The sequence below is a fragment of the Pogoniulus pusillus genome, chromosome 8 (genome assembly GCF_015220805.1).
Source record: "Pogoniulus pusillus isolate bPogPus1 chromosome 8, bPogPus1.pri, whole genome shotgun sequence".
Lineage (NCBI taxonomy): Eukaryota > Metazoa > Chordata > Aves > Piciformes > Lybiidae > Pogoniulus > Pogoniulus pusillus.
Window position 1 is genome coordinate 27,584,987 of NC_087271.1, and position 25,752 is coordinate 27,610,738.

At 39.2% G+C, this 25,752-nt stretch overlaps 2 protein-coding genes across 25 annotated transcripts in view; one reads left to right on the forward strand and one right to left on the reverse strand.

Moving 5' to 3' along the window:
- Positions 1–1,083: 1,083 nt before the first annotated feature.
- On the forward strand, positions 1,084–25,347 carry NEXN (nexilin F-actin binding protein). Of its 13 annotated transcripts, none has more exons than XM_064147818.1 (15): positions 1,085–1,385; positions 1,900–1,994; positions 9,260–9,341; positions 10,475–10,666; positions 10,805–10,886; positions 10,980–11,128; positions 12,512–12,553; positions 13,664–13,843; positions 13,922–14,095; positions 16,774–16,959; positions 20,735–20,935; positions 22,286–22,507; positions 23,450–23,635; positions 24,079–24,439; positions 24,539–25,347. In XM_064147818.1, exons 3-15 carry the CDS (start codon positions 9,315–9,317, stop codon positions 24,550–24,552), a joined length of 2,016 nt encoding a protein of 671 aa, XP_064003888.1. In that variant the 5' UTR covers positions 1,085–1,385; positions 1,900–1,994; positions 9,260–9,314; the 3' UTR covers positions 24,553–25,347. The 13 variants fall into 13 exon arrangements, with proteins under 13 accessions (XP_064003890.1, XP_064003888.1, XP_064003897.1 ...); XM_064147827.1 differs by having other exon boundaries at positions 1,294–1,385; positions 9,264–9,341; XM_064147820.1 differs by lacking the exon at positions 1,900–1,994 and having other exon boundaries at positions 1,084–1,385.
- The window catches only part of FUBP1 (far upstream element binding protein 1), a 34,123-nt gene continuing 23,614 nt past the window's right edge, over positions 15,244–25,752 (reverse strand). For all 12 annotated transcript variants that reach the window (XR_010303106.1, XR_010303105.1, XR_010303104.1 and 9 more), the window contains one exon: positions 15,244–16,263. Coding sequence is in view for 1 of the 12 variants with exons in the window: in XM_064147814.1 (XP_064003884.1) it covers positions 16,246–16,263 (18 nt within the window). In the remaining 11 variants the exon portion in view is untranslated. The remainder of the gene's footprint in view (positions 16,264–25,752) is intronic.

The following is a 25,752-nucleotide window of genomic DNA, read 5'->3' on the forward strand; positions in this document are numbered from 1 at the left end:
TTTATTGCCTAAGTGAACTGCAGCTCTGTTGCTCATGTAACCATGTCTAAAACTTGAATTGCCACAATTCTTGAAATCTAATGCAAAATAATTTATGGCAGGAATTTTGATACCAGTTAGGCGTCATGAAATTGGAATTTTCTCCCTGAAATTAAAAAAAAAATCCCCAACTATTAGAAAATGTATGATGTATATACATTAAAAAATAAAAAGAATGGGAATAGCTTTTAAGGTCACCAGTTTAAAACTGATTGTGTCTACCTGTTTAATTTTGCTTACATTAAATAGCTCACAGTGCTGATAAATCTTTAAGCTACAGGATTTCTAAACTTCTGGAAGTCAAAAATTGATTCAGACAGACACCTTGATAAATGAAGAAACCCCCCTTCATAGGAAAGGCTGCAGTGAGCAGTAGGCATGATGTGTAGGCAAAGTACAGGCAAGTGGTGTGACACGGGCAGTAGCTGATCAGACGGAGCGATCCTTGCCTTGCGATGCTAACCAGAATAGTTTCATTGCTTTCCTTTCCTGTAGCAAACCGGTGTCTCTTTTTCTGAGTTTAGGAGATGAGTTATCTCAGGTTTATTTTCAAGCCAAAGTGCTAAAGTGAGCTCCAGTTATGGAGTAAGACTTCCTTTGTGGAGTAATGGAAAAGATAGTGTCTAATCCTTACTGCTGTTGAAGGATAATGTATCTATGCTTTCATTTGTTTTATATCTAGTACATGTTCATTCTCTGAAAGATGTTGTTTTACTGACAGTTGAAAGCCCTACCCTAACTGAAGCCTCTGCTTCAGACATGCGTGTACAGCTATTTTGAGAGTGGCACTGGGGGAAAGTTCCGGCGCTGTCCTTCAAAAGACAAACACGTTTTGGTTTAACTTTGCCGGCCGTCGTTCAGATGCGCAAAGCTTCGGTCATGTCATTATCTTCCTAGTATCTATAATCCGTCGGAAAGCTAGGCTCCAGGGTGGCAGACACAAGTGAGATAGGGAAGAAGAAAAGTTTGGCACTGGAGACCTTGCAGTTGAACATGTAAGAAGCAATCTTTAAGCAGGAGAAGGAACGCAGTCAAATGCAATAAAAACGTGCTTCTTCCTCTGCTTGCAAAGTTTCCAGAGAAAGGCGCTGCCTTAGAGCGAGCGAGTGTATTCTGGCGGTCTGGCACCACCTCGGTTCCGCTCCATCAGCTCCCTGTCACATTACTATTATTAGTTGATTGCTCTCCATGTGCCATAAAACGACCTCAGACCCGACCACCGCAGGTATAAAACTCGCCGCTGGCAGGGCATGAACTAGTGACGGCGGAGCGCTCTGTGCGGGGCAGCGTTTCTGGCCAGCTCTGCTTTGGGGCCGGGAGGCGAGCGCGGAGGTTTGCGCAACCTAGTAAGTATGGATGATAACGAGCCCCCGCGGCGGCGGGACCCAGACGTTACCCGAGGCCGTGATTGATGCACGTGTGGCCGTTAAAGCGCGGGGGGCAACAGCGAGCGGGTGGCGAAGGCCGCGGAGCAGGGGGTCCCTGTCCCTTCCGCTGGCAGCAGTCGCGGAGCCCTCTCCTTGCCTTGCGGCAGGGACGGCAAGCCCAGGAGCGCGTTAGCGGGGAGCCGGCCTCACCCCCACCTCCCCTGTTATTTATAGCTCCGTGGTGCTTCCAGCCCAAAATAAGCCTGTTGGCGCGGACGGCTGTCCGGGGAGGGGGGATGAAGGGGGTGTGCTGGCGTGGCCGGGCTGTGCCCCCCGCCGCGGTGAGGGGCTGGGCATGGCGTGCCGAGCAGCGCCGCAAGGCTGGGGCCGGGGCCGAGGCGGGACGGGACGGGCCGAGACAGCTGCCGCGGCGCGGGGCTCGCCTGGAATGCGGGTGCTGGCCGCACGTCGCGACTTTTATGGAAACTTGCAGCGCCGGAGCGGCGGCCGCAGCCAAGGGGCGCTCCGCAGCCGTCAGCCCGCCCGCCGGGACCACGACGAGCCGCAGCTGCGGGGCAGCGTTCACAGGTAAGAGCGGCTCCGCTGGGCGCGGAGGGGAGCGGGCTGCGGCGAGCTTCCCGGAGCCGCATCGCCTCCGTGTGCGCACAGCCCGGCCCGCCGCGCGCGGCTGCCCAGCGCCCCTGTCGTGTGGCGGAGCGCAGGCCGGCCGCCGAGCTCGCTGCCCCTCGGCCGGACCGCTGCGGAAGCGGATTCCCCTTCCGCCACCGGGGAGCCTGCCCCGGCGGCCCTTTGCTGCCGGGGGTGGCAGGGCCGAGTCGCGGCCCGGGACCCCGGGACTCTGTTGGGAGATGCAGCTCCCTTCCCAGCGCGGCCCCGGTGGGCAGGGCTCAGTGGGCAAGAGCAGCCGTCAAGCTCCCTCGGTTGGGGTGGCAGCCAGAGGCGCGGGAACCTGAGCGCGGTAACGGCTAAGAGGTAACGGGATATGTCGAAGGAAGCTTCCAGCGGCCGCCAGCGCTGCCTCCCTCAGGGCAAAGGACCCCTCATCATCCGAGCAGCGGGCAAGGGCAGAACTCGGCGGCTGGACGGGGGTCTCAGCGCCGCTCTGTCCGCGGGTGCGACCCGTAACTGAGTTTAACGTAAATGAATGCAGGCAGAGCTTGCGCCACCGGAGTCCCGCCGAGCCCCGCCACTATTAGCGCTCCCACTCGTCCCGCAAGTGGCGGCCTAGGGCAAGCTGGAGCCAGCCCCGGCAGCCAAGCTGGCTTGGTGCTGGCATGAGGTGCGGGGTGTGCGTGGAGGGGCGATGTCAGCCCACCTCTCTGCCCTATGCCTTCAGTAAAAGTTGTTTAGAAATCCCTTATGTGCATAAACCCTGCCTCTGCACAAAGAGGCATTCCGATTTTGTTAGCGTGCTCTGCAGCGAAGGCACATTGAGTGCGTTTGGAATTCAGCAGCTTCCTGGATGATGATTGTAAAGCAGTGTGGCTTGAAAGAAAGTATTTGGCCTCTGGGACAGCTTTTAAATTATTATTCCGTTTGTTTTAAGTAAATAAGAGCTTCTGCTAACACAATGAATATCTGTGAAGAAAAACAAACCACCAGCAACTTGGTTGTTTTGAAAATTAATCAGCAAGCAGTGACATGCTAGAAAATGCAGCATTCCTAACCTTAGGTCTCAGGTCTTAAGAGACCTTAAGATGTCTTAGAAAAAAATGTCCAGTTAAATGAAATGGTAAAATAATTAGCCTTCTAGGAGAGCCAATTGTATTAAGGAACCTTCAGAAGTATGAGAACATGGCTAGCATGTGCAGGAAACACGGTCTGATCAAATAAGTGGGTTGATGGTTTGAAGCATACCTAAGAAATACCTCCTTTAACTGCTTTTGGAATATGTTAAATTGGTAGTTTCCTCAGTGAAAGACGTCTGACAAACTTACACTTGAATATTCAGCTTTGCAATTCCTTTAGCAAGGAACAGTAGCATGTCAAGCTCTCTAGAAGCTCGCTGTGGGGAAAGGGAGGTGAAGGTTAACGATGAACAGCTGAGGAAGAAATAGTGCCCCTTTTCTGTGCACTGGTGGCAGCCATACCTGCTTAGATGAAGGTGATAATCTGGCTTTTACGGGCACCAGCGCTACCAGCAGAGTAGGGTTGGTCAGGAGGAAGCAGCAGCTTATCTCCGTGAAGCTAGGAGATCTCCCCTTTGTGGCAGAGGCATAGCACGGGCACAGCGGTGACCGTAGTGTTTCAGTGTGACTGTGAGGATTGCAGAGAAGAGGCAGACAGATAGGCTGTGTCCTGTCATCAGAGAAGGGAAGAAGCAAATTGACGTAGTGATCCATCTCTAGTATTTTATCTCACATTTCAGTAGCCTGATCGCTGAAGTCCTGTCAGTGAAGTCAACAAGCACTGAGCTTGAATGGTACTTCTTTCTCTTCAGCTGCTGTTACACAGCAAGAAATGAAAGAACTGTGGCGTGGGCAAAACATGTTGATTTTTCTCTTGAGGACTTGGTTTGCAATTAATTGCTGCCCAGGACTAGGATGAGAAGATACTTTCAAACGTGAAATCATGGGCCAGAAGATCTCATCAGGGTTTCCTCTATAATAGGACAGTCTCTGAGTCCCAGCTGTGTTTGCTCTGAAGCCTGTGTACCTCATAGTAGTATCTGAAGAGAGTAAGGAATTAATGGGCAGACCTTTTATACAGAGCAGGGTTGATCTAATTTTTGTTTTAACACAGCAGTTGTATTGCATGGCACCGTCACATTGAAAGTATCAATAGTTAGATAAACAGATGTAGGCAATATCCTTTATAATAAATACATTTTCATATCTGTGGGGATTACCGTGAGCCTCAATAAACGTTGAAGTGCAATAAATTCAAAGATTGAGGAAAAGATGGTGTGTGTGAAATTGAATTGTCTGGGTCAGTCATCACTAAGCGTTCTAGTCCTTAAAGACTTAAGGACATAGAAGCAAAAAAAAGTAATCTTGTATTTCACAAAACGTGGAGTTTAATCAGCTGGTGTTTGTTGGCATAACTCATTGGCTTTGGTGGAGCTGATGGTTTATGCCAGTTTAGGATCTTCTCTCATGCGTGGTAATTTAAATATCTACTTTACTATCTGTAATTCAGTACAACTGGTAGTGTCACTGCAGACAAGCTACAGTGAGAACATAGATGATGAACATAATTACATAATTCTCTTTTCCCTCCTCTTTCCAGTTTTGTGTAGTACTTTGTTAAATATTTTAACACCGTGGGCTGTGTTTTCTTCTCCTAAGTGTTTTGGCTGCAAGTAGTGAGTTTCCAACTCTCACAATATGGTTTTCTTATGTAATGGAGTCTTCCCAGCAAGTAGATCACAAAGAGGAGACAGATGGTAAACATAACTTAAGACTGTCCTTTATAGGGCTTATTTATAACTCACAGTAGCCATAGGACAGCAGAGGGGCTCCTGAAAGGAGAACACACGCATCGGAACTAGACTTTTTTAAACAGTCCTGGCTTCGTACTCGTACTGTAAAGAGAAGTGTTCGCTTCAGGAGAATGCTGGTATTTTTCTGTGTCTCATGTGAGGATGTTAATCACACCCAAGATTTTTTATGTTTTTGAATGAAGGGCAATTTAACTATTTATGGAAGACTTTTTTTAAACTCACTAGAACTGCATAACCCATTTGCATCAAAGACTCTGACTTCCTTTCAGAAATGGAAAATAATTCAATTTAAGGAGATGGATTTAGGGACTTGAGAGCCATCAAACCTTCTGTGTCCTCTTAATGGTTTTCTTTGTTAACTTTATTTTGCCTAAAATAAGGTTTTAAGGAGTCTGCATGAAAAATTGTGATCATAACAAATCAAGACCTCTGTGAGGGGACAGTTTACCCATTTTGCAACAAACAAATAGGTTGCTTGGAAACAGTTTTGTTTGCTTAGTCGTTTTACTGAGTATTTCTGACCTATCATTTAGTTTCCTGTGTATTATGTTAAATTTTGTCTTGAAAACTTCTTAGAATTACTCTCTGCATTACAGCAAGTCAGTTAATTCTAGCAATGACATTTTCTCTTCCATTCATTCCCAGAGGCAGAACTATTGATCAAAGGACAGAGGCTGACTTTCTCTTCTAGGAAAAATCTCAGCGTAGGCCTCCTTTGAAAGCAGAACTGTAGCCTAGTACTTTGAGTATAAACATTTTAGCAGCAGACTAACCTTTCCTGAGATACTTTGTTTCATCATAGGAAAGGTAAAATGTGGAGAGGGGAAAAAATTAGCTTACTATTATGTGGATATTAGAGTGATGAGACTGGATAGCAAAGAAAAGCCTAGCAATGAGCTGAATTACATTTTTGATCATGGTTATGATCTGGAATTTTTCTGAGTTGAAAGGTTCAGCAAGCTTTTTCTGAGATATGTTGGTCTTGGTAAATAAAATAGGAGACTGAATGCTCAGATTTGGGAGTTTCAGAATAGGACACATTTCTTACCTTAGCATACATATATAAGCAGACTCTTCTTTCCTCAAGGAATAAGCGTTTACTTTCATTATCTGAAATCTGTAGTAAAATACTTAGTACAAAACAAGTGTGCAGACATTATATATATAAAAAAATATAATTTTTATATATATATAATGCCTGCACACTAGTTTTGTAGTAAGAATTTTACTTGAGTACTGTGCCCAGTTCTGGGCTCCTCAATTCAGGAGAGATGTTGAGATATTGGAATGTGTTCAGAGAAGGGTGACAAAGCTGTTGAGGGGCCTGGAACACAGCAATGTGAGGAGAGGCTGAGGGAGCTGGGGTTGTTTAACCTGGAGAAGAGGAAGCTCAGGGCTGACCTCACTGCTGTCTACAGCTACCTGAAGGGAGGTTGTAGCCAGGTGGGGGTTGGTCTCCTCTGCCAGGCAACCAGCAACAGAACAAAGAGACACAGTCTCAAGTTGTGCCAGGGGAGGTATAGCCTGGATGTTACAAGCAAGTTCTTGAGGGAGTGATTGGCATTGGAATGGGTGCCCAGGAAGGTGGTAGAGTTGACGTCCCTGGAGGTGTTGAAGAAAAGTCTGGATGAGGCACTTAGTGCCATGGTCTAGTTGATTGGACAGGGTGATCTTGGAGGGCTCTTCCAACCTGGTTGATTCCATGATTCTATGATACATATATATAAAAAGATACAACTAGTCCATCTTAAAATGGGATTAGCAGGTCAAGGTTTCTTGTGTTGGAAAGTTTATTACCACTTACTTTGTGCAAAGCTATTGGCTGATGATGGAGGCACTGTTTTGCCATGATTTGTTGGTACTAGGACTTCATGACTTAACCACCTCGATGTCCACAGCAGCAATACATTGACTGTGTGGATCCTTTTCTAATGATAAAGCAGACATAAAGGGTCTTCAGCCCACTGTTGTTTCTGAAGCAGTGGTCACTGACTCACAAATTTAAGCCAAAACTCAATGAGTGGTTTGTTTTTTTTTTAATGGAAGATTCTAGATTGTCTTTATTGGAAATTATTCACCTGCCTTGAGAGGTCCTGCTGCTGTTCCTGCCGAAGGTTTAATTGCCACAGATAGGGATGAAAGTCCAAATATGAGTGGTATCATGTTTAGTAATGCCCTGCTGCTTTATATCCCTATCTTTTAGCATCAAAGTTAGAGGTAGGATGACTTGCAGATACAAAATGTCTTAGAGCCAGCTGGCTAACCTTCAAACATATTAAGAGTTTGTGATGCCAGAGAACTGGAAAGTAGTCTAAAGTAATAGTAGATATGGCAATACTCCAAATGGAAGAATTGCATCTGCCATCTTGAAGGTCCACAGCCTGTTGGACTGGCACAGTTTTGGAAGTTCAAACAGCAGGAATTTGGAAAAAAAAGGTCTGACATTTGCATTTTTGAAGAAAATTTCATTTTTCCTTTTTGAGGGTAGGTCTTGATGCTGTCAGCAATCTTGGTGACACTGTCAAAGGGATTCACACAATTAGAGCTATCTGAAAGGTTCAAGGCACAGTGGATCCAAAAGCTAAATAAATTGTTCTCAGGCTCATGAACAGTCTTCTTCCTACACTTAATTATACCTAATAAATTAAAACTTTGAAATATTCAGTTCTCAATTTACTCTGAGATAAAGACACATAGACAAGAGTCTGTTGCTGTCAGGGTTAGCAGCAATATTCACTTGAGATGTTCAAGTGAAATAAAATTCCCTACAAAAGACTGTCTTTGGGACTGCTCCAGCCCCTGGCTGTCTCCCAGGCTACTTCAGTGCGTGAATTATACCAATGCATGATGATGTCCCTTTGTTTTCTGATGGTTTCACGCATTCAGGTTCTGCATTGCAAGTGCAAAGCTAAAGGCTATCAGACACAAGAAGAGATGAAGAAATTAGAAAAGCAGAGTAGCAAAAGAGTAGAGAAGGACTTCTCTGGGATCTGCTTAGAAAAATGAGTAAGCTAAGAAATTGTAACTAGTTTTAAATCCATGCTGATCACCATCGGGATTTTACTTACATGCGTGGAATAAGCTAAAACTTACAAAGATGTGCAAACTCAACACATAATAAAATGCATAGGGAAAAAACATTCCAAGGTATCTTAGAATGTCATTCTGTCTGCATAGCTACAGTAGCACCAGTGAGCACAGCTGATGTTAGTGTACTTAGGAGCTAATATAAAAACTTTTAATGTTTATTACTTTTATCACTGCATAAAAATTCTCATGTTTGTAATTAGGAGTTAGAAAACTTGAAGGATAAGAACTAATAACAATTTAACTTTCTGTATGACAAAATACCCCACTCTCAATTCTTCAATTCCCTTCTAGTAGTGAGCTACTTCTAGCCTTTTTGCTTTGGATGTGTTTGCACTACACTTGGATAATGAATTTTTAGGCTTGCCTGTGGCTCAGGGTAACTGGTACAGTACAGACTGCAGTGGCAGTGAAGTCATGTCCTGATTTCCATCCTCCTCCAAGTTCTGACAGACCTGATGATTGTAAAGAAAAGGAACTAAAAAAGCAAGAAGCTTTCCCTGAACATTTAGTACCTTTCTGTTGCATTCCTCATACAGTGTGATTTAACATTTGTAACCTTTTTTCCCTTAAAAAATGTGGTGCAATTTCCAGCCCACAATTAATTAGAGAAATGCTCTCTCTAAGGTATGTATGTGGCTCTCCTAACTCATTTCAGCTATTAGCACTAGTTTTAACTAGAATAGCCCTAGAGGAAGGAAAGCATTATTTTGTATTCCCATACTGGGTGAAGAACAGAGATTGTTGCCAGTTTGGATGAGGCTGAATCAAGAGCATTCACCCAGGCAGGAGATCAAGCTGCATCTCTCGCATGCAGGTAGGTCCCCAGCCACCAGGCCATCTTTCTTCTTGTCAGCCCTATAAAAGTGAAGCAGCATCGCCTAGAGGCCGTGAGGGTTTGGCCTGAGCATGCTGCAAGTTTCACGCAGCCTCAGCTCAGTGCACATTCCTTTGTGCTAGCTGAGAAAAACAGGCTTGCAACACAGTGGCCAGGGCAGCCAGAACTTGGATCCAAGATTGGGTTGTGTTTTTGTTGTTTTTTTTTTTCTTCTTGTTTAAATGGAAATTAAAACCCAATATCTAGCTCTATATAGAGGACCTATGAGCATGAATAGTGAATCATAAGCTTGTTCTTTTAATTACTCTTGCATACTTAGAAGCTATTCATGTGTTCAAAAGCCTCAAAGGACCAAATGAAATTGTGATACGTTGATTTCAGCCTATGCAAACATACTTACAGGAAGAGGGTTAAAGCATCATTTAAAAGGAGAGAAAGGAATTTAACTACAACTGTTTCTTTCAGGTAGAAACTGAAAGCAATCTTAAACATACCAGGTGCAGAGCACAATACAGTAGCCATGAATGACATTGCACAGAAAACTGAGGTATGTACCAATTTTGATGTAATCAAAGTAATACTGTAATTTACAACTGATGCTTGCAAAAATAGTAGTTTCAAACAATTGTACAAGACAAATGATTACACAGGAAGTCTGCTGATAGTGCTGTTATTGTAATACAATGGAAGGACACTGGAAGGTAGCTTAAGGAAACGATCTGATTTCATAGAATCTGTAAAATATGTTCTTGCTGTTGATATAAAAAAAGCAACCAACGTGAAGGAGGACAGCAAAATGAAAGTAACAAAATACAAAGAAACTTTAAATGTTGGAAGGGAAATTCAGAACAAAATCCACATCTAAATCTATAATGTAAATACTAAGCTACTTGAAATATTTTTTCTGTGGAGACTCACTGAGCAACAGGAACAAAACCAGGAATAAAAGCCTGATGGTTTAGGTTGAAAATGTGAAACATTGAATGTTTTCAGCCATTTTTTTTCAGCATTTCTATGGTCATTACAATAAAACCAGAGAAAACCTCCCAGTAGTTCTGAAAAGTGTGAGCATCTTTTACTGTTTGGACACAGAGTAAGCATTGATAAAGAAGTGTCCATTAGCTGTGCTGATACCAGAGTCCTGCAAGTTGAGTGGGCTTGAGTTTAAAGGTTGTAAAATATATATATACAGTAATGGATGTTTAAAATGAAGAAATAATACTATTTATGTAAAACTCATATAGGCTGTTGAAGTGTCAATGAAGGAAGCATGCATATTGTGTTATAAGTCTATGTCTTTATATCATGTGTAAGGGGTGGACTCAGTGACTGCTTATGACAGAAAGCAACAATATAGATTTGCATCCATTTTTTTTAAAGCTGTAGCATTTGAAAATGTACATTTACATAATTCATCTAATTTTGTTATGTAGCTATTAATTACAGTTACATACAGTTCAACTGTAATAGAATGCTGGATGTTGTTTTGGATATTTTAATATTTATGAACAAATACAATGATGTTTAATTGATGATGGCTAGTGGCACAAAGTTCATAATCCCAAATGCATTTCTGTTTTATGTTCTTGCATTCTTTCTAATCCAATCTGTCAGAATGTTTCTGTCCACCTGTTTCAACATTCTTTTTCTTATCTTCATTTCTTCTTTATCTTCACCAAGATTCTACTCTCTTCATCTAAACCCGTCCAAAAATCCTATGTGCCCAAGCTTCACAAAGGTGATGTAAAGGATAAATTTGAAGCTATGCAGAAAGCAAGGGAAGAAAGAAATCAAAGGAGATCTAGAGATGAAAAGCAAAGAAGAAAAGAACAATATGTTAGAGAGAGAGAATGGAACAGGAGGAAGCAGGAGGTCATTTTCTTTGCAAATATTTTGTGTTATTTCAATATTTAATATTATATGTAAAAATCCTTTCATGTTATTTTAAGACAATAATATTAGAATTTTTAAGGGATAAAGACAGTTTACTTTCTATGTTTCATCAACTAGATGAAAGAACTGCTTGGATCTGATGAAGATGAAGAAGCAAAATCATCTAAAATAGAAAAAGGTTATGTTCCAAAGCTAATAGGTAAGAGAGGCTAACAGGTAAAGGACTGTAAAGACCACATAATTCATTAGGTAAGTATTGGATGCAAGCACTGGACTGATTTCATATTCACAGGAACAGTTAAAGGCAAGTTTGCAGAAATGGAGAAACAAAGGCAAGAAGAAGAAAGAAAAAGAACAGAAGAAGAAAGAAAGCGCAGAATTGAACAAGATATGATTGAGAAAAGAAAAATTCAAAGAGAATTGGCAAAAAAAGCACAGGAGGTATGTTCATCTGGTCACAGCAGTCAGGATGTGATTGTAAACAATACAATAAGAACATTCTGTATTGGTCAGGAGGATTCTATCTTAGAAGTTCTGATGATAGAGAAGTACATGGGAGATGCTCCATGGGATGGAAGTGGTGAATAGAGTTTGGAGAATCTTCGCTTCTTCAAAAAATTGTTGTGAAGTGCTAAACCTGAGTTACAGATGAAACCATGCAGGCATAAACCTGCCTGAAATGTGAATCAGGCACAAATGTTGGTGTCATATGCATACAAGATTTATAGAATTTACTAAACTAATTTGGAAATGTTTCTAAGTCTTACCAACCCTTACTTTAGACATTTTTTGCTTATATATTAGTGAATACAGTTCAGTGACAGATGAAACTAAGGTAAACAAGAAAATGCCAGCAACAGGCAGAAATAAGCTGTTAATGTATTAAAATTCATAACTTTTGAATATACAGATCATATTTTATTTCTTTGCCACCATGTGAATTTTTATTGTACATATATATACACATGTGTATATATAGCCAAGTGTGTGTGTATATACACACAGACACACATACAAACGTGTATATATATGTGAACAAATTCCAATTGTTGATGCCATTAAAGCAAATGTTGTCTTCCATACAGTTTTGCATTGAGATATTGCATTTAATTCCTTTTTAAAGCTTCCTTCAGTGCTGCAAATACTGCAGCCTGCAAGAGAATGTTTATTTAACTAAAAAATTATTACTTAATGTAGGTTTCTTTTTGTTGTAATAAAACGGTGCTGTAGGAGAACTCAGCTTTCAACAAGGACTTGAATAGCATTTTCTACTAAGACTTTTAACAGTGTTAGAACTACACTTTTACATGGAAGCATATTTAGCAGATAATTAATCTGAAAGGCATCTATATATGTAGAAGTATAAAATGTATGCTAGTTTTTGACAAGTAACATATGAAGACACTGTATGAAGCAAATACAGCAATAGGACTTTTGCAGGAGTAAAAGGGAAGACAGTGTCACTTGAATGAGAAATAATCTAAGGTCTTGCTTTAGCTTTTTTGTTTTTACACAACTCTGGAATGCTTAACTGAAGAATAGCATATAAAGTTCTTGGCTCATCAATTAAGTGTTAAAAAACTTCAGCATACTTTCTGTGTCATGTTTTATGCCATATTCCTTCTTCCTCAACCAGCTAACCTATCTGAAGTATTCCAGCAAAGGTTCAATCGTTATCTTCTCTTTGAATTTTAAGTGCTACAAACATATCACTGCTACAAAAAAAAAAAAAAAAAAAAAAAAAAAGGAATTTCCAGTTCTGTGTTTGCAAATCTAAGGCAAAGAGCCAAAGTAATGTAATCATATGAAATTCTCATTTAATAGATTGATGACTTTAACAATACGGGAACTGAATCAGCAGCTGAGGTAAACAGATTTTTTTAAAGAAATGTTCACCTACGTTTTTTATTCACTTTGTTTCATTATTGTAATTTGGGCTGGGAGATCTTAGCAGCACAGTACACAAATACCTAAATAAAATCCAACTGTGAACCTAACACATTTTTTAAGTACAAGGAACTGTGTGTCTGCACTTCAAGACAATTTGTTTGAAACAGAATCTGAGTCTGAACTGTGATAACCTTGTTATTAGTTGAACCCATCAAAAATGGAAATATTCAAAGCCACCAGCATGACTTTTAAGTATACTGGCAATGATATTCTAAATCCTCTGGCTTTGAAAAGTATCATCTTAAAAGCTCTTTGCCTTAAACTTGAAATTAAAAATGATTCTGTCAATATATTTATGTTTGAACGCCTTACTCAGTTAACACTTTTTTTAATCACTAATTTACTGTACGGGTTTGCATTTTATGTCTTGCAAATAACTGTTAAAACCCCCCTAGGTCCAAAGGTCCTTTTGCCTTTCACTAACACACAAGAAAATCACATTCCTACTAAAATTTCAGAAGGAAAAAATAACCACCACCAAATCCCATTAGCTTTAAGTTAGTTGACAGTATCCCTGTTAACCATGATGCTTGGGGTGGGGTGAGGAGGGGAGGTAAAGATGTATTTTGGCAAGTTTTGAAAGCAGCTTTGAAACAGCGCCGTCACGCAATTAAAATTACTTTGCCTGACTAATTGCATATTGCTGTACAGCACTACTAGCTTATTACAACTGCAGCATTACCTTTATACAGCACATGCAAGACTGGAATTGTGGCTACAATTGCTACATATTCAAAATTTCATCTGTTGTGCTCCAAATCATAACTATTTCTAATGACAGTTAATGAAAATATGTCAAGAAATTAAGGAGTTTGCCAGAAGCTGTGCTTAAAATATAATTCAGTCTTGATGCTCTTCAGTTATTACAAGAAAACTAGTGACTGCCACAGGTAGATGGATTTATTCCCTTGGTTAGTACTCAGTCCAAGCTTTGGTGCCACGCAGGTGAAAGCAGCAGTTTCGTTGTGAAATAATCTATCTAGAAGTCAATCTTTATAAAAATATAACAAGCATCTTTTTGAACAGGAAGGGGATGATTCACTGCTGGTTACAGTAGTGCCTGTAAAATCTGCCAAAACACCTGGGAAGATGAAAATAAACTTTCAGAACACTGGAAAGGAGAGCACAGAACAAAGAGAGAGACCAGATGAAGAAACCAAGCTAAAATATGATGAACAAAACCAATTTCTTAAGGAATTTGTCATGGTAAACCACTCATCTAAAAATACTTAACACATAAATATCTATTATTTAAGATACAACCATTTAACTTTTCTTACGCAGGGTGAAAATGAAAGCAATAAAACACAAGAGCCTCTGTCTCCTGGTAAGCTCAAACTAACATTTGAAGAACTTGAAAGGCAAAGACAGGAAAATCAGAGGCGACAAGCAGAGGAAGAAGCAAGACAGCGCTTAGAAGAGGAGAAACGTGCCTTTGAAGAAGCTAGACAGCAAATGGTAAGTAAATGGTTTGTTCATGTTGCTAGAGAATCTTCATATACTTTTTTTCCTGTACCTGACTTATTTTTTCTTATTCCTTAATTATATTTCAAGCTGTAAAGAGTCTAGAAATTAATTTTTTAAAGATGTATTTTTTATCCTAGCTCTAACCTTGTAATTATGCTTCTATATCTACACTTTGTAGCACCTTAACCTGTAAGCCCTCAAGCAGATAATTGTCTGTTTTGTTCTTAGATAGTGCCTCAAGATGTTTCAATAACCAATTTTTGATTAAAACATTCTGTAGTAACAAAATGTTTTTTCTTATTCCCTTATTTATTTATAAATACGATAGATGAATGTGTCAATTACAGCTTCCCTCTTGTGAGGAAAGGGAATACACATCAGCTCTCCTGTATGTAGCTCACAATTCCTGTTTTCTATTACTACCAAAACTGCCTCCATGTGTTCTTTATCATAAGACAGACACTTTAGATCATCTATGAGCATCCCTCACTATAGCATCACAGTATCAGCAAGGTTGGAAGAGACCTCATAGATCATCAAGTCCAACCCTTTACCACAATTCTCAAGGCTAGACCATGGCACCAAGTGCCACGTCCAATCTTGCCTTGAACAGCTCCAGGGACAGCGAATCCACCACCTCCCTGGGCAGCCCCTTCCAGTGTCCAATGACTCTCTCAGTGAAGAACTTTCTCCTCACCTCGAGCCTAAATCTCCCCTGGCGTAGCTTGAGGCTGTGTCCTCTCATTCTGGTGCTGGCCACCTGAGAGTAGAGAGCAACCTCCCCCTGGCCACAACCACCCCTCAGGTAGTTGTACACAGCAATAAGGTCACCCCTGAGCCTCCTCTTCTCCAGGCTAAACAATCCCAGCTCCCTCAGCCTCTCCTCGTAGGGCTGTGCTCAAGGCCTCTCACCAGCCTCGTCGCCTTTCTCTGGACACGCTCAAGCATCTCAATGTCCTTTCTAAACTGGGGGGCCCAGAACTGAACACAGTACTCAAGGTGAGGTCTAACCAGTGCTGAGTACAGGGGCAGAATGACCTCCCTGCTCCTGCTGACCACACCATTCCTGATGCAGGCCAGGATGCCACTGGCTCTCTTGACCAGAGTAAAGGAATTGTACACTTTCAATTAACAAACTATTTGGTGTATCTTAGTTCTTTATTTTCTCACTTTACCATATTCCATTTCCAAAGGCATTTTTGAAGTTCTGTATTTAAATACCTTCTTGTATGTTATTTCACATTAAAAAAATATTTTAACCTTCCATCAAATCTTTGAAAATAACGTTTTTCAGATTTTGCTAACTTTAACAGAGTATAAATGAACATTTCTTGGACAAACAAGATCACTGTATCAAAATATTTCAAGACCATTAGGAAATTTACATTCTCCAGTTGAAAAACAAATAAACAACCCTAACAAAACAAACACGGAACCTCCGTAAAACTGAAATATACTCAAATTCCCAACTGTTCCAAATTGGGAGGGTTCTAGGTTTAAGGAGATAGCCAAACTGTAGTAAATCACTTAACCTTTCCACATCAGTAACCTTGATGTTGTGCCAATAATGCATTTTTTCCTTTCCATTTGGATTTGGGCAGGGGATCGTATTTGAGAGGAGGGAAGAAAATGAAGGAGAAAGAACTTCATGAAGTCACTAGCTGCTCTAACTGAACTTTTGTTCACATCTCCCAGCTTTATGTATATTCTTTTATTAACCAAGTAATATAATTAACAATTTTACTACTTCAAAATAAACTTTTAACATGCAGTTCCATCTGGTAGCAGTAGTTGTCAAAATTTGAAACAAGAAGTTTTCTTAAAGGAAGAGTTTATCAGCTAATTTCCTTCTATTTTTTTTCCCCCCTCTACAAGTTCCAAATAAAATATTTCTGCAATTCCCTTTATTGACTACCCCACATACCAGTGTCAGGGCTGCTTGCAGTACACAGAAATCTGGATTGTTCAAACTCTGACAGTTCCCAGTCCATTCCCTCCATTAACAAAGTACTATGAGGTGTCCTCTGCAGATGGTTTGGTGCTTGTGTTGTTGATTGTAGTTTGCAAACCATAGGCTTCTCTTAGTGGGCAAATGTTCACTGGAGGCAAGCAATAGTGAAAAGACTGGAGTATCCCTTTCTTCAATGATGATTAAACATCTAAACCGAAAAGAGAAACAAACCTCAGGTTGGAGTAATAGCAAAATGGTGATTTCATTTTGCTGTAAAACTCTACAGTATTTTTAACTGCTAAGTACGTTGGTAAAAACAATTTATATGCAAATGAAAAGATTTGATTATGTACAGGTCGGTGAAAGTGATGCAAAGAAAGTGAATAGGGGGTGACTTAGATGAAATAATCCAATGCTGTATTTAATTGTTCAGCCTTTTCCTGATAACATGTTGTTCCTTCAATTACACACTCAACATTTTCAAAATTATAGAAGCTGCATCTAGGATACCAAAATATTCTTGTCTTCCTTCCTCTGGCTAAAACCAAGATTAAAGTGTATCTTGTAAGAAGCCAATTCTTCATAGAATTTTTATCCCAGAGGAAACCCCAGTTACAAAAGATTGGAAAGCAATTAATGGAGTATTTGTTTTCTAGGAAGAGTATGTTTAGGTTTGAGTAAGTCCTTTCAAAATTTTTCTGTTCCTTTTTCTCTGAAGATAAATGAAGGTGATGATGAAGAATCTGAAAATTCTGTTAAAGAGTTCCGTCCTGGTAAACTTAGACTTAGCTTTGAGGAGATAGAAAGACAGAGGAGAGAAGAAGAAAAGAGGAAAGCAGAAGAAGATGCAAGACGACGCATGGAAGAGGAGAAGAGAGCATTTGCTGAAGCAAGGAAGAACATGGTATGGCATTTTATGTTTTGTATATAGCTGAATTTTTACCTAAGTCTTAAATGAACTGGAATGCAGGTCTTGGGAAAAAAAGCTTTAAATACAGTTAGGAATGCGTGCTTCCACTCCTTCATTAACTAGTTCACCTCACTGCTTATTAGAAGGTAGTGGGATAAAATAACAAAGTTTGTTTACTAAAAATAATCACAGAACAATCCATCCTCACAGCAAGCCTTGAACGGATTTTGAGCAATTTAGTCAGAACCAAATGTTGTGTCCGATGGGTATTACTATGTTAGATGCAAGAAATGTGGAAAGCAAAATGTTTTCACACAAGGTTTATTGGGTTTCTTTTAGGGGGGAAGAAGAAGAGCAAGTCTTCTTCAAGTTTATCTCTGCACTTTTATAGGGTATCCAACAAACAGATCTTTCCAGCTGAAATGTAATCAATGGCATACAAGAAAAGGTTTCACTCCAAGTACAAATTCTGTCTGTGGTCCTTTGGAAAGGAAAGATTAAGCAGGCTGAACTCAGCTAATGTTTTTAATGCATTTCATTACTTTTTCAGGGGAAAAGTCGTTTGTGGCATGTACCATTAGAATTTGTAATACAGAACTTCTTTAGATTTCTGTGATATGCAAAGACTGGGCTGGGTAATAGGTTGGACTGGATGATCTTGGCGGTCTCTTCCAACCTGGTTGATTCTATGACTTGTAAAATTTGAGTTAAGGTTATAGTGAAGGCAAATTTTCAGGCACCTAGGACTGACATACTGACACTACCTGAAAGCAGAGAAAGATGCCAGATTTCAGAGTGACAACAATTATTAAAAAAAATAGCACAGAGCTTCTCACTGTGTTATTCAGGCTTATTCCAGCAATTTATCTTTTAGAAAATATAGTATTAAATTACCTAAGTATCAACTAAATATACTTTGTTTCAAAAAGGGCAAGACATGCCAACATGCCACGCAGAACTGTGGAATAACCACAGCTAACATATCCAGCAGTGTCTTTCTACATTTCTCGCTATGCCTTTATCAGGAAAGACTAACTGCATGCCTAATAAAATTTTGTTCATCATTCAAAGCAATAACTTGTGAGACAAATTACAACTTTGTATGACTACAACTACTGCCAGCAGTGCTCCCTTTGCCTAAAAACTGGGCCAAAGACAAGAACTATATGCTGAAGGACTACCTAGGAGGAACTACGACTACAACTACCAGTACAATATTGTACTGGTAAGTAGTTATGGAAAATACTGTCCATAGCATCAATGGGAAAAAACAGAAGCTAAAGCCACTAGGACAAATGAGAAAAAAAAGTGCTACCAGACTTCTGCCATTACTTTTATGAGGCACTATCAGACAACTAAAAGAAAGTAAATTAAGTATGAGCTCTCTTCTGACTTTTCCTGTTTTTTTTTGAGAATCTTTTTTCTGCTCAGTGCAACAGAATCCAATCTCAAGTGTTCAGCTAAAGCAGTTTCATCTATTACATGCAGCAGACAGCCTATGATTGTGCTCTGACCACAGCAGTGAAAACATTCAGTAATGAATAAAAGTAACTGAAAACATTTTCAGCATGTACATACTTCAAAGTTTTCTGTTAACTAGCATCCTGAACTTTTACTGTTTCTTAGAACAGAAAGTACAAGCCTGTGCTTTCCATTTTCTACAGCAATGCAGACATGCTTTTCAGCATTTAAAGAACATATTACTCACCTTTTTAGAAGCAGTAAAACCTCATATCCTATCTTAAGTATCTACACAAAGTAGTTATTTTGAAACCTTTCATGTTTCTTCTTTTTAAAGTATACGCACCAAAGTAATATTATTGTAGCTGAAAACCACGAACACCCCCTTTTACATCTCCCTACTTCAGCTTTACTTGTGCTACATTCACACTTCCATGCTTCTCACCATCGGCATGTTCTTTGTCAGACTTCCATTTGCCTTTCATCCCTTTTCATTTCCAATATGCCTCTATGTATCTTTCCATTAGAGACTGCATAAAGAGCCTGTCTCAGCACAAAAGAGTATGTTCTACTCCCAGACGTTGTTAGCCTACTGAAACTTACTTGACTGCTGCAAGTGTGATGGTTCTTGCAGGACTGTTTCTCACTACCATCTGTTCCTACTTTGCAGAAAAAAAAAGTGTGGTCTCACTTCACAAAACATGGCTAAAATATTTACTGAAGTAACCACAAGGATTTCATACATCACACAACACAGCTGATGTCTTTCCCCTGTGTTTTATAATCAGGAATAAGTTGGCTTGCTGTCTTTTCCTAACTTAGTGATTTCACAAATACAGAGCAGACAGCTGTTGGTTTCTGCTTATGTGCACAGCTTTTCGCAGCTTGTACACTGGTAAATTCTGAATGCTTCTCTTAAACCACTTGGGTTCTGCACAGTCTTGAAGTGATGAGCCCATTAACTAATGCATCACAAGCAAGAGACTTACATATTTATTTGCTAATTCAGCTGTGAATACCCTCCAAAAACTATGTGGCTATGCACTGTTTTCATTAAAGGAAATAGGTTATAGCTTTGGTGTTTGACTCCACTTCTCCATAATCGAATTTCAACAAATACGCTCATGTTAAGCAAAATAAATAAATGGAAGATATGATGGGGCAGAAAATTAACTGTAACCTTACTCATAGGGACAAGCTGAAGGACATCTGCAGTGAGTAACAGTATTTGAGTGGGGTTGGATGAAAAATACATTGGAAGAGCTATGACAAAAAGGACATGGGCAAAATAGGTCAGTACAGTGGTCCCAAATAAGATGGCACAAACAGCAGGAAAAGGTCCCATTGACAGTGGCTGTAAGCAGCAATGAAAAAGGTGTGCCAAAGAATCTTCAATGAAGTATTTATTTTCTGTTCTTTTGTAAAGCTAGTCAAGAGTTTCTGAAATGAAGTTTTGCTCATTTAATTATCTCTCAGTTGACGGATTATTACTGTTGGGAAAAAGTACAATTTAAGGCACATTAGGCTCTCGAGTGTTTGTCACAAGGCTTTTCAAACTTGATTAGTGCCAAAAGCTACTCACCACAGTTGTGTCAGTGTCTGACTGCATCTCAAAGTTATCTACGTATCATTCTTGTACCAGGGTTCATATCTTCTAATGCTTTACTTCCAATTCAGTCTGATCATATATTTGTTTTTGCACTTCCTGAATTTTGAAGAGTGCATTTCTTACGCCTTAACATCTTATTAATTAGTCTTAAGATAAATAAACTGTTCATGAATGACCATCAATACCCAACTCCACTGTGAAAACTGAGAAAACAACAGGGAAAAGAGGAAGCCCCTACTCCTGGGTTGTACAAACCAATCAACTGGCAGTGTTACTTAGTATAATCCACTTGTGCACAAAGAGTTTCTTGGAGAAAGTTCTATTCAGTTACCCTTACTGGGAATACTAGCATTGCTTAAAAACAGGAATATAATTCAGTTTGCTTACAAGAAGAAATGAACGGGAAATAACTATTCTAAGTTCTGAGGCTGCATTTAAAGGACATCTTCCCCATCATCTTGCAAAACAGATCACATTTCAATAAACATCACCACCTTCGTTATAAAGTTTAGCATTGCAGTAATGAAGAACCGAAGTCAAATACAGCACCCTCTGCAAACACACTTCCTCTCAGGGCATTAGAAGAATATCCACTGTCATACTACATCTTTCTGTACTGTGGCAGAAAATTTGACATTTGAAGTGTCTGAGAAATGCTATGATTTCATCACACATATCATTAATGCTCTGAATTGCCAGCAGGTGCTGGATGACGAATCACCAGAAATGTTTAAAACAATTTCCCAAGAGTCTCTCATACCTGGTAAATTGGAAATTAATTTTGAGGAGTTACTGAGACAAAAAATGGAAGAAGAAAAGAGACGTGCGGAAGAAGAGCGTAGGCAAAAGTTGGAAATGGAAAAGCAAGAATTTCAACAGTTGAGACAAGAAATGGGAGAGGTTTGTATATCAATAGATATGAGAGCATGTTCTGGATAAAAATTAATTCATTTCAGTGAATTACTAAAACCTCACAGTTGAAGACTGTAACTGAAAATCCTTTTAAATGAAATTTTAAATAAATACTTTTAAGTATTACATAAAAATAACGGAAAAAGGAGAATAAAAACATAATATTGTAGGCAACAGGATACATATTTTTATCACTAATCTACCAGGAAAGTGCTTCTATCCCTTGCCACCCTTAAAGTAAATACATAATTTCAAAATTGGGATGTTATTTTACAGTCAATTCTACAGTAATACTGAAGTAACAATGTAGTATTTACAGCACTGAGAGAACAATAAAATGCAGCTCCCAAATAAAAAACACAGAAGTGAATTCAGGGAAAAGCAAAACTCTTTTCTGTGAGGGAATGCTGTGTTAACTAATTATGAAAGAGTTACAGCAGCCGCATCTGTATCAGCGTCCTCAGCACATGAAGCTTTTGAAGATTGTCACAGCCAATTTTAAAAGTGACATGCTTTGCATACCGAATGCCTAAAACATCACGTTCATGAACTTCACACTTCAAATAGATTTGGCTGTGGGTAGCAACTCCTTTGTTATTCCGTTTTTAGTGTTAGATTTGTTTTGCTAAGTGAAACTAGAGCAAGTAATAAAGGCCCTAGCTTGCAAACTTTTCAAGTAGATTTTGTATTACAGCATGAGGAAGAGACAAGGAAATCCAACTGAAATGCATACATGTCTTCAATATCAGCCAGAGGCTACAAAAGGAAGGAGTAAAACACCAATCATCACAGCTTCAGCTGTTGTTTGACTGCAAGAGCCAGAACTACAATGCCTTTTTTCGTCACAGGACCCTGAGATCTTACTTATTTTTTACTGTATTGAAAGACTACAAAAAAAAAAAAAAAAACCCAAACCCCAAACCACCAGAACAAAGCAAAACCACCCCAAAAGTAGTAGTTTTGTTTAATAATGTAGCTGTATTTTAGAAAATTATTTCATATCGATAGTGTAAGTAAGCCAGAGAGGTAAATTAAAGATCTGGGATAATAAGCTTTCTGTATTGCTAAGTGTCTGGTTTTCTGAGTCTGTGAAGGGTGGTTTGTTAGCAGCAATCCTTGAACAAAAGCCACATTCAAACAAGGTGTGCAAAAATGTGTATCTAATTTAGAAGCAACACAAATGCAGTAATCATGTGAAAAGATAAATCAGAAAATGCCTCTGTGCTGATTTCAAGTAACTAAGAGAACTATTCAGTGTATTTAATTACTGCTATCTGTGGGAAGATGTAGTGATATAACCACCATTTTCCTATCTCAAACACTCTAATTTGTCCACAGCTGGAAGAAGAGTCTGAAACTTTTGAACTAAGTAAAGAGTATGAAGAATTAATAAAGTTAAAAAGAAGTGGTTCTATTCAGGCAAAGAACTTAAAAAGCAAGTTTGAAAAAATAGGACAATTGTCACAAGAAGAAATACAAAAGAAGATTGAAGAAGAGCGAGCTAAAAGAAGAGCAATAGATGAAGAAATAAGAGAACGGGAAGCTGAACATTTTCATGAAGTAAGTTGCATTCTATATATGATATACTTAACTAGTACACTAGTGAGCCGGGAACTGACAAGGCCATGACTTTCGGCAAAGTTTGCTATATTCCCAAAATTATTTTCCCCTTCTTTCCTGTTCCCTCCTTTGGAGGAACAAGAAAATCTCAACAATGCATCCCAAAAGTATTATTTTCAGTTGTCTAGTGAAGTGGAGATCTGTTTTTCTGCTCTAAGTCCTTAATGTAATAGCTTAATCTGAAACCTGCCAGTCTGAGGGTTTGAAATTCACCATTTGAGAGTGAATCTATTGATGATCACAGTTTTCCCTTAGCTCTAGTTCATTCACTACCATATGAATTAAGTTAAAAAAACACCCCAAACAATATAGATCAAGAGGTTTTATCCTCTACTAATTTTCAGAGAAGGATGTCTTTTTATCTGTGCTTCACATTGGAACCTTTTATATTTTCTTCAGTGGGGAAAAACAAAAAATGAGGCTATCAGTCTAACAAACAACAGTATGCATTGCAATGCAAAACAGCAACAGGAGCTTTCATGACAACCTGGTGTGAGGGGATCAACATCAGTGGGCCTGATACGAGCCTCATTCCGACTTTCCTATCCAGTCATTTCAGTATAAGCTCAAAGCATTTTTTCATTTTGAGCTTTTAATTTAATGATGGACACTCTTGTTTCTGTAAAATCTGTGTTGAAGCTACCACAGCATAAAAGCCACTAAAAATTTACCACTGCCAGAAGGCAATACTGGAAAACAGTCTTTAGTTTTCTACCTAACTTTTTAGAAGTTACTTTTCTAAGTATTTTGCCCTATCCCAAGGGTAAAACAGGACTGTCAGTGGTTTTACTTGGTGAAGAACCGCTGATGTAGAAAACTAGTTTTATTATAATACATATTAAAAAGGTAATAAATCAGTTAAATTCTTTTCCCCCCTCCAAGGATGATGAGGTAGATGTGAAACCAGCCAAGAAATCTGAGGCTCCATTTACTCATAAAGTAAACATGAAGGCCCGTTTTGAGCAAATGGCAAGAGCCAGGGAGGAAGAGGAGCAGAGGAGAATCGAAGAACAGAAATTACTACGCATGCAGTTTGAACAAAAAGAAATTGATGCTGCATTACAGAAGGTAATTACATAGTACCTTTTTTCCAGACTTAAGCATTACTTAACTTAGCTTCCAAGTACCCCTGAGAGCAACATTGACAGACGTAAAAAAAGGCATACTATCCTTGTTTTAGTGGCTGTGGATTCCTGCAATAATGTAAAATTGCTTTTGGTGTTTTCACATAATAGAGTATTAGAGATGCTGCAAAGAATGTCCACTATGTCCCTTCAGTAGTCTGAAAATGGAATCTGCATTCATGTCTATATTTTAGCCAAAGATTCCTTTTGAATCAATTTTACTGCCTGTTCCACAGCCGAATTCAGGCATTGTTGATCTAGTGAGGGTAAGGTAAACATTCCTGCTTCTCAGAAACAGGGTAACTCATCTGTAATCAAATACATATCACTAGCAATCATTCTGCTCTTGCTGCTTTAAATGTTCTGAAGTGATTGATCTTAAAACAGAAACGGGAAGAGGAAGAAGAGGAGGAAGGAAGCATTATCAATGGTTCTACTTGTGAAGATGAGGAGGATCAAGCTCGTTCTGGAGCTCCCTGGTTCAAGAAATCACTGAAAAACACATCAGTTGTTGATGGCGAGCCAGTGAGGTTTACAGTTAAAATTACTGGAGAACCAAAACCTGAAGTTACATGGTGGTTTGAGGGGGAAATGTTGCAGGACTCTGAGGACTACCAGTATATTGAAAGAGGAGAAACCTATTGCCTATACTTGCCAGAAACCTTCCCAGAAGATGAAGGGGAATATATGTGTAAAGCAGTCAACAACAGAGGCACATCTGCTAGCACCTGTATTCTCACCATTGAAAGTAAGAGTTAGCATTTTAATTTACTTTGATATCACTCTCCTGGCATCTTTCCTATTATGAAAATCTAATTATCTGTTTTCTCTTAAACCTTTTTTCTAGCTGATGACTACTAATGCTCTACTTAAGCTGGAATCTTTCTTCCCCTCATTACTTTCTTATTGCATCATCTCTTTCTCTCATGGGGCCAACTAAAGAAAGCAAGGACATGCATTGATTTGTCATTCCTGCATCAGATAAGAATAACCTTCTAATTGTGAGTGTTCAGGTGCCTTGCTCAGTGCAAAGAATCACTATTAAAGGCTAAAAAGCAATCAATGTATGAAGTATCAAGTAAAGGAAAAGCTGAATTATAACAGTGCTCCCACATTTGAAGACCAACTGTTGTGTAATAGTGTAAAGCTAAATACACAATCTGGAAACTTAAGTAGTAGTGTAAATCTGCTAGTACATTTTGCATGAACACTAAACATTTAAGCTGTTTTACTTATACCAGAGGCATTGAACTGGCAAAAGAAAATACTTGATGATTTTCAAAAACTCCAGTGCACTATTTTTGAATAAAAGATTACATAACTGCTCACTTCTGTTTTGTTACAAAGAGCATCAGTTAGTTTTAAAATTGGTTTGCATTTTAAACTGTTATGCTCTTCTCAACCTATGCAGCTGATAAATCAAAAGGAAACATCTCAGTAAGGCCTACTGTGGTCTTTAGAAGTTTTACAAGCAAATGTTGGTACTATAATTTTTCATTGCTTAAATGATACAGGAACATTTGGGGGCAAAATATGAGCCTATCATAGCTAAGTTGGTAGGAAGTAAGCTCTAAGAAAAATACTTTCAGAAAGTGCCTAACTTGTCAATCTTTGTGCTCTCTTTATGAAATAAATTTACTGCTGCATCTCAAAACACTGTCTTCTGAAAGGCTACTGTACTATTTTTCTCCAGGACCTCTTGATATCAACACTGTTGTTACTGTGCTTAGATCTGAATCATTTGGCTCAAGCTTCTGAACATATAATTTTTTACAAACAATAGTAATATTTTAAATTCAAAAGTACATATATATGCCTTAACATAAAGAGAGGGTATGCTGCAGCAAATCGGACTTATGCAGTCATTTCCAAAAGGAACTTTCCCGTGGTTGAACATTCTGACTGTTCTCTGTACGGTTAACTTACTGGAAGTCACTCTCTTGCCTCAATAAAATGAGTACAAATTCACGAGCATCTTGCAAAAGAAAAGGTAGTAAGCTACATGTTCTGAATGAATGTCCTAATAGCTACCTATTTTACTTCACTTCATGTAGCTGATGT